Source organism: Leucoraja erinacea, chromosome 9, assembly GCF_028641065.1.
Source record: "Leucoraja erinacea ecotype New England chromosome 9, Leri_hhj_1, whole genome shotgun sequence".
NCBI classification, from domain to species: Eukaryota; Metazoa; Chordata; class Chondrichthyes; order Rajiformes; family Rajidae; genus Leucoraja; species Leucoraja erinaceus.
Window position 1 is genome coordinate 20,562,584 of NC_073385.1, and position 11,870 is coordinate 20,574,453.

At 58.3% G+C, this 11,870-nt stretch overlaps 1 protein-coding gene across 1 annotated transcript; it reads right to left on the bottom strand.

Moving 5' to 3' along the window:
* Window positions 1-340: 340 nt before the first annotated feature.
* On the bottom strand, window positions 341-11,730 carry tgfb3 (transforming growth factor, beta 3). Its single transcript, XM_055640284.1, is given in 8 exon segments — window positions 341-1,763; window positions 2,086-2,239; window positions 2,631-2,669; window positions 2,671-2,815; window positions 3,983-4,087; window positions 5,224-5,353; window positions 5,739-5,899; window positions 10,464-11,730. Coding segments are annotated over 8 exon segments (1,251 nt in total). The 5' UTR covers window positions 10,822-11,730; the 3' UTR covers window positions 341-1,604.
* Between the last annotated feature and the right edge of the window lie 140 nt (window positions 11,731-11,870).

Genomic DNA, 11,870 nt, shown 5'->3' on the forward strand with positions numbered 1-11,870 from the left:
TGTAGCCACTCTAACCACCCTCACCAGTGGTGCTGCCTGCCTGCCTGCCCCCCTGGTCCGAGAAACAGTGGCCAGATTGTCCCCCGACTCTGCAGCGGACCCCTGCCCAGGGATCAGCCACTTCCAGCTCACCCCGTCCCGGAACCACGAGCGACTCCTGGAGCCCAGCACTGGGCGGCCAGAGGTCACAGGGCACTGCTCCCAACCGGCCTGGGGTCAAGACCGAGGCACCGCAAGCATCCAGGTGCAACAGCATTGACCATCTGTCCCAGCAATGGGGCTGCAGCCCATAGACAGGAGCAAGGCGGAGACATGGGGGGGCGAGGGAAAGTCTGGGGGGTGGGGGGGGGGGGGGGGGTGAGAGACCGGGGGGGAGGAAGGCCTTGGGTTCTGTGGGGCCAGAGCGGGGTCCGTAGTCCAGGGCTGCTCCAATCCCCCGTCACAGAACCACGATGCCTTAACACAGACTGCGGTGTAGTGTGCGGCGGGTGGCACTGATTCACACACTCGTGGGTCAGTGACCTCTGACCGATCCTGGTCACACAAGAGCACAGGCCCTTCGGCCCATCTTGTCCGTGCCGCCCACCTGGACATCCTGGACCAGCCCCATTTGCCCGTGTTTGGCCCAGAACCTCCACGTATCTGTCCATCGGTCTTTGAAAGCCCATAATTGTATGCACATCGAGAGCTCCCTCCAGCCGCTCGCTCCACTTACGGACTGCACTCCGACTGAAAATGTCATATCTCTCCCCTCTCACCTCAAGCCCGTGTCCTCTAGTTCTAGAATCCTCTATCCTGGGGAACGGAGTGAGAGCGTTCACTTTATCCGTGACCCTCAGTAAGGTCACCCCTCAGCCTCTGTCTGGAGCTCCACGGCTCAGTGTCTGTGTCCTTGATGGTCTCAGCCGAGCGCCAGGTTCAGCTCACCCCGTGGTGACCCCGACGGGCATCCTCGCCCGGTGCTCCGGCTGCTCGCTGGGTTTAACGTGTCCGTGGAGCGTGGGACGGGCAGTGTGTGGGGTCGTGGGATCCATACTGTCTCCTCCACGCTCCCCCCATCTCCTCAATGACCACGGCTCAGGCCCCGACTCTCAGCCCGTTGTGTCCCTGTTGTGAATCTCTCCGTCCATCCAGGCCGCCGGTCACCGCACCGTCCCATCCCCTCCGGCCGTCTGCAGCCTGGTCTCAGAGCCTGCCCCTCACGCGCACACACACGTACACAGTCACTCACACAGGCACACACGTGCACACACACGCAGTAACACACACATGTGCACACACCTCCAACATGGACCCACACTCACCCTACACACATTCTCTTGCGAGCGCACACACACACACACACGTATATCTTACATGCATGTATATGTGTACTTCCTACACAGATACCTTTCACATACATGCTCAGGTACCGCACACAGATCACACAGCTGTACACACGCATTCCTCAGACATAAACACAGACCATACACGTGTGCACACAAGTGCGGGCTGCAAACATGTACACACAAACAAGAGCACATACGTGACCGGCACTAGTCCACACAAATGCTGCCCGCACACGTACCACACCCATGTTGACACGCGTGTACACGGGGCGCCCCTCAGCTACATTTGCAGGACTTGACGATCATGTTGGACAGTTGCTCCACCTTGGGTGTCCGGCCCACATAGTAGAGAATGGTCAATGGTTCCAGGTCCTGGGCAGCGCAGCACGGACTGGCCGAGGCCTCTGGGTTCAGCGTGTTGTACAGTCCCAGCACCTGCGGACACATGCACACACGTGTCAGAGAGGGAGACACACGCATGACACGTCACATGCACCCCATGCCGTGTTGTTTGGCACGTGTTTGTGCGGCGTGTCGGTGACGTGTGACGGTGCACGGACTCACCATGTGGTTGTGTGTCCGTGTTGCTGTGGGAGGTCACTGCTGTGCTACGTGTGGCGTGCTGCATGTGTGTGGTGTGTGCGTGCGCGTATTCACCGTGCCGTGTTGCATGTGGGCGGCATGCGTGTGCGTGTATTCACCGTGCTGTGTGTGTGGGTGCGTGTATTCACCGTGCTGCGTGTGCGGCGTGACTCACCGTGCCGTGTTGCGTGTCGGTGCTGCGCAAGTACGGGCAGGGGCCGGCGCAGAAGTTTGCATAATAGCCCTTGGGTTCGTGGATCCACTTCCAGCCCAGGTCCTGGCGGAAGTCAATGTAGAGCGGGCGCACGCAGCAGTTATCCTCATAGTGCCTGCGGATTGCAGAGTGACCATCACTGGAGCCCCCACAGCACACCCTGCACAATGCCCACAACTCACACCACCCACAACGCACACCCCGCCCACAGCTCACTGCCCACAGTGACCAGCCACTGTTCACTCTGTGGTCACACTGTACCCACACCGTGCCAACTGAGCCGGTCAACAAGGCAGAACATGGGCAGAGTGACCAGTGACGGCCCACACCCTGTGGCCACCCTACCCCCCCCCATCCAACCCCGTGGCCACCGCACGGTCCCATGGCCAACTGACCGGGTCAACAATCCGTGCTGCAACAGACGGGTATTGGTGGCGCTCAGTTACAGCAGGGAGGGGGGGGGGGGGGGGGGGGGGGTGGTGGGGGGGGGCCGTAGGGATTTGTACCTGAAGCAGTAGGCGGTGTCGAGAGCTCGGCGGGCGGCGCTGTCGCTGGCTGTCCAGCCGGTGGGGGGGCAGCACCATGAGGATGAGGTGGGGGTTGTTCGGACCCTCGTACAACAGCTTCTGCTCCTTGCGTTTCTGCAGCCGTCCCAGGTCCCCGCGCTCCGCAAACTCATAGTCATCAATTCCTGCCGAATGAGCAGCCACTGTCACTGACCCCCGACCCACGCTGACCCCCGCCCCCCACCCCCACACTGACCCCACACAACCCCCGACCCCACACTGCCATCAGACCCCACACTGACCCCACACAACCTCTGACCCCCACACTGACCCCCGACCCACACTGACCCCCCCCCCATCAGACCCCACACACCTCCGACCCCACACTGACCCCCGACCCCACACTACCCCCGCCCCCGACCCCACACAACCTCCGACCCCACACTGACCCCCCGCCCCCCACTGACCCCCGCCCTCAGACCCCCACCCCCCGACCCACAACTACCCCCCCCCCCACACTGACCCCACACAACCTCCAACCCCACACTGACCCCCGCCCCCCACTGACCCCCGCCCTCAGACCCCACACTGACCCCGACCCCCACTACCCCCGCCCACACACAACCTCCACCCCACACTGACCCCAACCCCACACTGACCCCCCCCCCCCCCACTGACCCCGCCCCCCACTGACCACCACTGACCACCGACCCACACAACCTCCGACCCCACACTGACCCCCCCCCCCGTGACACACTCACCCTGGCCCTCACCCCTTGACCCTCACCCTGACCCTCCGTTACTGCCACATTCAACCCCCGACCCTCACTGGTATACTGACCCTCACTGACTGGACGTGCCCCCCCATCACCACACCTCACACCCCACCCTCCAGCACGTTGTGTTTTTCCAGCATTGACAGGTTTGGTTTGGGCTTCATGGACAACGTGAGTGGGAGGAGAGGGGAGGGGAGGGGGGAGGAGGAGGGGGGGGAGGGGAGGGGAGGGGAGGGGAGGGGAGGGGAGGAGAGGAGAGGGGACGGAGAAGGGGGAGGGGAGATGGGGAATGGGAGGAGAGGGGAGGAGGGGAGGAGAGGGGAGGGGGAGAGGAGGAGAGGGGAGGAGAGGGGAGGAGAGGGGAGGAGAGGGGAGGAGAGGGGAGGACCCCTGAGGAGTCAGAGAGGGGACATGGGGAGGAGACACCCTGGATCAAGGTCACCAAGGTGGAGGGGGAGGGGAGGGGAAGGTGGAGGGGAAGGTGTGGAGGGAGGGGAAGGGGGGAAGGTGGAGGGGAGGGGAAGGTTGAGGGGAGGGGAAGGTGGAGGGGAGGGAAGTGGAGGGCGGAGCGGTTACCTTTAAACTTGACGTCAAGGACTTCACCCTCGGTGGAGATGATGCCATTGGCGTGGAAGGTGTGGCAGGGACAGTGGACACTGATCTCCAGACCCAGGTTGGTGTCTGCACAGAACAGCCCGTTACATCGCAGCAACAACACAATGTAGACAACCGCGCGTGCACACGCCCCCCCCCCCCCCCCCCCCACACACCCCCCCCCCCCCACACACCCCCCCCCCCACATACCCCCCCCCCCACACACACACCCCCCCCCCCCCCACACATACACCCCCCCCACACACATACACCCCCCCCACCACACACACCACCCCCCCCACCACACACACACCCCCCCCACACACACACCCCCCCCCAAACACACATACCCCCCCCCCCCCCGCGCACACACCCCCCCCCCCCCCCACCACACCCCCCCCCCCCCCCCCACACACACACATACATCCCCCCCACCCACATACACCCCCCCCACACACACCTCCCCCCCCCCCCACCCCCCCACCACACACCCCCCACCCCCCCCCCCCCCACACCCTCACCCCACCCACCCCCCCCCCACCCACACACACCCCCCAAACACCCTACACCCCCCCCACACCACACACCCACCCCCCCCCCACACACATACACCCCCCCACACACACATACACCCCCCCCCACACACACACACACCCCCCCACACACACACACACACCCCCACACCCACACCCCACCCCCCCCCCCCCCACACACACACCCCCCCCCCACACACACCACACCCCCCCACACACATACACCCCCCCCACACACATACACCCCCCCCCACACACATACACCCCCCCCCACACACACACCCCCCCCCCACACACACCCCCCCCCCCCACCACCACCCCCCCCCCCACACACACCCCCCCCCCCCCACACACCCCCCCCACACACACACCCCCCCCCCACACACACCATACACCCCCCCCACCCACACATACCCCCCCCCCCACACACATACCCCCCCCCACACACCTACCCCCCCCCCCCACACACACCCCCCCCCCACACATACACCCCCCCCACACCACACACACCCCCCCCCACACACACCCCCCACACACATACACCCCCCCCCCCCAACCCACCCCCACCCACACGCACGCATCCCCCCACACGCACACACGACGCACCCAACCCACACGCCTCCCCCCCCCCCAGGCCAGTGCCCCCACCCACACGCCCCCCCCCCCCCCCAGGCCAGTGCCCCCACCCACCCCGGTTGACGAGCCACTCCTTGACGCTGTCGGTGACATCGAATGACACCCACTCACTGAAGCCCTTGGTCAGCACCACCTTCCCCGCGATGTAGCGCTGCTTGGCAATGTGGTCGTCCGGCTTCACAATCTGGACAATGGCAACAACAGAGTGACCGACTGACCACTGACCAACCCGTTCCCCCTCCCCCTCCCCCCCACACATACACAGGACAGCCCAGCATGGGGACTGACCACTGACCCACTGCCCACCCCGCGCCCCCCTCCACTCCAGGGTCAACAGACAGGGTACAGACTGACCCACGGCCATTCACTAGACAGCGCTCAGTATGGGGGCTGACCCACTGACCACCCTGTGTGGGGTATCGCCCACTGACCACCCTGTACACAGGGTCTGATCCACTGACCACCCAGGGACAACACATGGGATACAGGGACTGGCCCCAAGCCCCCCACCCCAGGGGAGAGGGGCAGCCCTGTATCTGTGCACTGGGCCATGACAGGACCACCCCCACCTGATACACTTCGATGCGCTGCTCGTTCCGCTTGGCGCTGCCGTTGGGGACCCGCAGAGCCCGGAACTCGGCCCGGAACAGGTTGGACACGTTCTTCTCCATGGAGGAGACGTCGAAGTGGAAAACCTTGGACGTGATGCCACGACACGAGCTCACATCATCTGCAAAACAAACCCACAATCAGCTCTGGGTTAGGGGGGAGGACAGGAGCAGTGTCTCCCCCATTGTAGCGGGACGGGATGAGTCTCCCAGGGTAGGAGAGTGTCTCTTGCCAAGTGTGTGGAAATAGATCACAGCGGCATCAATATGCAGGGAATGGAGGGATGCGGACCAGATGCAGACAACAATTAGTTTATGCTGGCATTGTGTTTGGCATCTATGTTGTCGGCTCCTGTGCTGCACTAAGTTCCATGTTGCGAACTACAATCCCACACTGGAAAGGGTGCAGGCAGGATTTACGAGGATGTTGCTAGGACTAGAGGGTGTGAGCTACAGGGAGAGGTTGAGTAGGCTGGGTCTCTATTCCGTGGAGCGCAGGAGGATGAGGGTGATCTTATAGAGGTGTATAAAATCATGAGGGGAATAGATCGGGTAGACGCACAGAGTCTTTTACCCAAAGTAGGGGAATCTGGAACGAGAAGGGAAGGATTTAATAAGAACCTGAGGGGCAACGTTTCCACACAGAGGGTGGTGGGTCTGCGCTGATCATGCTAGACTGGCATGCGTGGGGGGGGGCAGAAATTGAAGCTTTGTAATCGCCCTTTAGGTGGCAGCCATTTGCATACCTGGAGTACGCGGCAAAACATTTATTGTGACGTATTATATAGTAGTAGACAATATAGCATTCAATTTAATCTGCAATGTGAGATATCGGATGTGTCGGTACTGCTGCTGGGCAAAGTGGACTATAAAGGCATGAGGGAGGAGCTGGCCAAAGTTCACTGGATTGGGATCATAGCAGGGGCGACGGTGGAACAGCAATGGCAGGAATTTCTGGGAATAATCCAGAAGATGCAGGATTTTTTCATTACAAAGAGGAAGAAAGATCTAAGGGGAGAAAGAGGCGACCGTGGCTGACAAGGGACGTCAAGGACAGTATAAAACTAAAAGAGAAGGCGTATAACATAGCAAAGATTAGTGGGAAGCCAGAGGATTGGGAAACTTTTAAAGAACAACAGAAGGTAACTAAAAAGACAATACGGGGGAGACAAGATGAAAGTAAGGTAAGCTAGCCAATAATATAAAAGAGGATAGATTGCAAGTTTCTTCAGTGTAAAAGCAGGGACTCTGCAGAAGGACTTGGGACAGGTTGGGAGAGTGGGCAGAGAAGTGGCAGATGGAATATAGTGTAGCAAAGTGTGGAGTCATGCATTTTGTTAGCAGGAATAAAGGCGTAGACTATTTTCTAAATGGGGAGAGAATCCAGAAATCAGAGGTGCAAAGGGATTTGGGAGTGTTAGTGCAGGATTCCCAAAAAGTTAATCTGGAAGTCGAATCGATAGTAAAGAAAGCAAACTCAATGCTAGCATTTGTATCAAGAGGGATTATATACAAAAACAGGGATGTAATGCTGAGACTCTATAAGGTGCTGGTCAGGCCGCATTTGGAATATTGTGAACAATATCCGAGGAAGGATGTGCTGGCTCTGGAGAGGGTCCAGAGGAGGTTTACAAGAATGAGTGGGTTAACCGATGATGAGCGTTTGTTGACACTGGGCCTGTACTCCCTGGAGTTTAGAAGAATGAGGGGGGACCTCATTGAAACATACAGAATAGTGAAAGGCTTGGGTAGAGTGGATGTGGAGAGGAGGTTTCCACTAGTGGGAGAGTCTAGGACCAGAGGTCACAGCCTCAGAATTAAAGGATTCCTGGTCACACACACAGTCATGCCCTCTCTGCACCGTCCTGTCACACGCTCCCATGGCAATGACGGCATAAGTTGAGACTGTCGCTGTGTGAGACAAGGCGAGACTCTCTAACAGCGAAACACAGCAAACTGCAGACGCTGCTTCACACAACAGGGCACAAAATGCTGGAGTGGCACTGCGGGTCAGGCAGCATCTCTGGAGAACATGCCTTCTCCCCATAACCTCCGACACCGTAGTAATCAAGAATAAGAATAATACCCTGTAATACAGTTATGTTATTATGCAATAAGTTACACAGGGTGACACATGGTGTGTTATTGTAATAAACACACACATGTCTGTGTGTGGTGCTTCTGTGCGAGTCCCCCGCCTGTAGCCAGTGTGTGCCCGCTGTAGTACTGTGTTACTGGTCTGGCCCTTCCCCCAGCATGCGGTGTGGTGTTGCCAGGGCCAGGTGTAGGCTACAGGAATGACGGGTGTACGTGTAACTCTGCCAGGGTGCAGTGTTGCCGGGTGAACTTATACATGTTGGTGCAGGCTACAGTAATGAAGGGTGTGGGTGTGCGCGTGGCTGTAGTAATGACCGCCTGTCCCCACTCTCCCACCACCAGTAACCTGCCCCCCCCCCCCCCCCCCCCCCCCTCTTCCTCCAGGTGGCACCCTGCTCCCTCTGCTGGTCACCGGGCGCAGTGCGAGCTGCCCAGACGGGACTGTCACCGCTCCTGTTCACTGCCCAGTCCCAGCTCACTCCTTCCCAGGCAAAGGGGTCTCTATGCTATAAACAGCCCAGAATCTACAACAGCAACTCGCAACAGGCTTGGTGCCACAGTGACTTCAGGCAGCAAAGCTTGGACACCAATCACAGGACAATATCTGACCCAAATAGAGGCCGTGCCATCATTCAGCATCAACTCCATCCCGACTTATGCCGTCATTGCCATGGGAGCATGTGACAGGATGGTGCACAGAGAGCGTGACTGTGTGTGAGTGCGAGTGTGAGACAGTGCAATGCAGAGGGAGCTTCATTCTTTTTTTTTAAACCCCTGTTCTGTGAACTGTGAACTCTAGATCTATGGGTGAAGATGCTTTTTTTATTTCTAACTTGGCTACTGCACATATTCCAGATGTTACAACAAAGCAACAGGCCATCGGGCCCACAAGGCCTCAGCCTGCACGTGATCCATATCCCCGTCTAAAAGCCTCCAATACTCGCTTTGCATATTCTACTTTCTGACTGTCTATCCTATCTGCGCCCTTCATAATATTACACCCTTCTCTCAGGTCTCCCCTCAACCACTGACGCTCCAGAGAAAAACAATCCAAGTTTGTTGGCAGTAATTAATCTCAGCTCACTGCCGTCGATGAAAGAACTCGTCTCTGTGAACAATTACAGAGGTGTGGCCACACTTGTGATCAGTTATGGCCACCCTGCTACTGGAAGGATGGCATGATGGGGGGAGGTCAGGCAGGCTAGGACCCTATTCTTTGGGGCGCAGGATGATGAGGGGTGGTCTTATGGAGGCGTGTAACATCATAGGTACATGGAGAGGTACAGAGGGATGTGGGCCAAACGCAGATAGACCAGTGTAGATGGGCGTCTTGGTCGGCATGGACGATTTGGGCTGAAGGGCCTGCGTCCGTGCTGTCACAGGGGTCACCTATGGGTGGGTCTCTGTGCATCAGGAGCGGTGTTCGTGTGCGTGCGGGTGTGTGTGTATGCGTGTGTTGAGATGTAATGGAGAGACCCCCATCTCCAGACCACATGTCGCCACCCTCCCTCCCTCATTGGCTCCCACAACCACCCCTGACCCACCCCGTGCACCCTGACCTCTCGGCTGAACCCTGCCCCTCCCCTCGGCCTCTGCATTGATGGAGGCCTTTCCCAGTTGCTATGAATGCTGGGACAGCGTGCCTCCATTGTGCCCACCTGCTGGCTGGCACCAGGGCCCCTCCGAGGGTGGACAATGGGGTGAACGCTGGGGGGGGGGGGGGGGGGGGGGGGGGGGAAAAGGAGGGAGGAGCACCAGGTAGAGACCATGGGCTGGTGGTCTCTCCACCCACGGGACCCTCAAACTGCCTCGTCAACACTCTGTGTTGACAGGGTTGGTGCCCAAGTCAAAGCTCAGGTCTCCAGGGCCTGAGCTACAGGAAGGTTTGTCCGGCTGGGACTTTATTCCTTGGAATGTAAGGGGGCGAGGGGTGATCTTATACAGGTCTATAAAATAATGAGGGGAATAGATCGGGTGAATGCACAGTCTTTAACAGACAGGGGGGGAGAGAGAGAGATCAAGAACCAGTGGCCATTAATTTAAGGTGAACGGGGAAAGTTAATGGGAACCAGAGGGGCAGTTTTTCCACATAGTGTACGGAACAAGCTGCCAGAGGAGGTAGTTGAGGCAGGGACGATGACAACATTTACCATTTGGACAGGTACATAGTCCACACCAACCAAAGTGCCCCTTAGCCTCTAAACCTTTCCCATCCATGTACATGTCCAAGTGCGCTATTTGTACATGTTCACACCTCATGTTTCCCGACCCCCCGACTCTCAGTCTGAAGAAGGGTCTCGACCCGAAACGTCACCCATCCCTTCTCTCCAGAGATGCTGCCCGTCCTGCTGAGTTACTCCAGCATTTTGTCTCTCGTCTTCGGTGCAAACCAGCATCTGCAGTTCCCTCCTACACAAGTGCGTTTGAAATGTAGTCAGACATGTGTGCCTGTGTGGTAAGGGTTGGAGGGGGATGTGGATTCATGGAAGTGCAGATGCTGATTTACCAAAACGCAAATGTTTAGAGACAGGCAAGTGGGACCGGTTTGGATGGGCTACCAGGGCGGAGATGGGCCGATGGGTGACTTACTGTCGACGGCGGGCCCGGCGATCATGTCGAACTTGTAGACCTCCTTGGCGTAATACTCGAGCTGCGTGTTGTGGGAGAGGCAGGCGTGCTGTTGGTGCTGCTGGTCGCGGCCCAGCTCCTGCAGCAGGAGCCGGGTACTGTTGTACATGGCCAGGACCTGCAGCGGCACCTCGGCCGGCCCCGGCTCGTCGGGCGGGCTGCTGAAGCGCAGCTTGCTGAGGATCTGGCCGCGGATCGCCTCTACCCGTTTCTTCTTCATGTGTTCCGTGTCCACCGTGGTGCAGGTGGAGAGCGGCCGGCCCAGCGACACGGCGTCCAGGGCGAGGAGTAGCAGCAGCAGCAGCCGCCGAGCACGCATCGTGCACCGGCCACAGACCAACACTCAACTTCACACAAACTTCGGCAACCGTGCAAACTCCCGGGGGCTTTGCAAACTTCACAAGAGCTTCTTTGCAAACTTCAGAAGAACTTAACAAACTTTTCACAGCAGCTTCTTTGCAAACTTTTCACAAGAGCTTCGCAAAGTTTTCTCAACTTTCCAAAAGAACCCTCCCGGGGGGATTTGCAAACTTCACAACAACTTCTTTGCAAACTTTTCACAACTTTTCCAACAAAAAAACATTCACAAAACTTCGCAAAAACTTTCCCAAAAAAAAAATTCACAAAACTTGGCAAACTTTCCCAAAGTTTGCGGCTGTTGTGTTGTGTCGCGGCGCCTCCCGGTGAGGATATCCCCGGTACCGCCGCCTCCGCCGGCCGGCCGCTCACTACCTCTCTCTCTCCCTCCCTGCCCCGCCGCTATCGCCCTTTATAGACGCTACCGCCACTAACGTCTCGGCAGCGCCGGGGCCGTGCGCGGGCACGTCGTCTGTGCGCGGGCACGCCTGGTGCCGAGAGAGGGGCGACGCGCACCTACCACGGACACGAGCATAAACATTCACAACACACAGCAAGTCAAGTCAAGTGAGTTTTATTATGGCGTCTCTTGACTCGTTCATATTACAGGGATACACAAAACACATACCTTTTTGGTTTCCAAATAGAGCACCTGTGAAATCACCATTGCACACTTAGAGAGTGGTGGATGCTGCCTGCTCCATCACAGATACTGACCTCCCCACCATCGAAGGTCCACAGATACCATTGATGAGGATCTGCAGGAGGCGCTGCCTCAAAAAGGCAGCCAGCATCACCCTGGCCACGCTCTCATCTTGCTGCTACCATCTGGAAGAAGGTACAGGAGCCTGAAAACGTGACCTCCAGCTTCAGGAACAGCTTCTTCCCAGCAACCATCAGGCTCTTGAACACTGCACAGCACCAACCTCAGCAACTGTGATCTTCTGTGAACTGTCGTTGGTTTCACCACGGGCTTCAGTTTTGGACTATTTTTGGCTACTTAGTGTTATG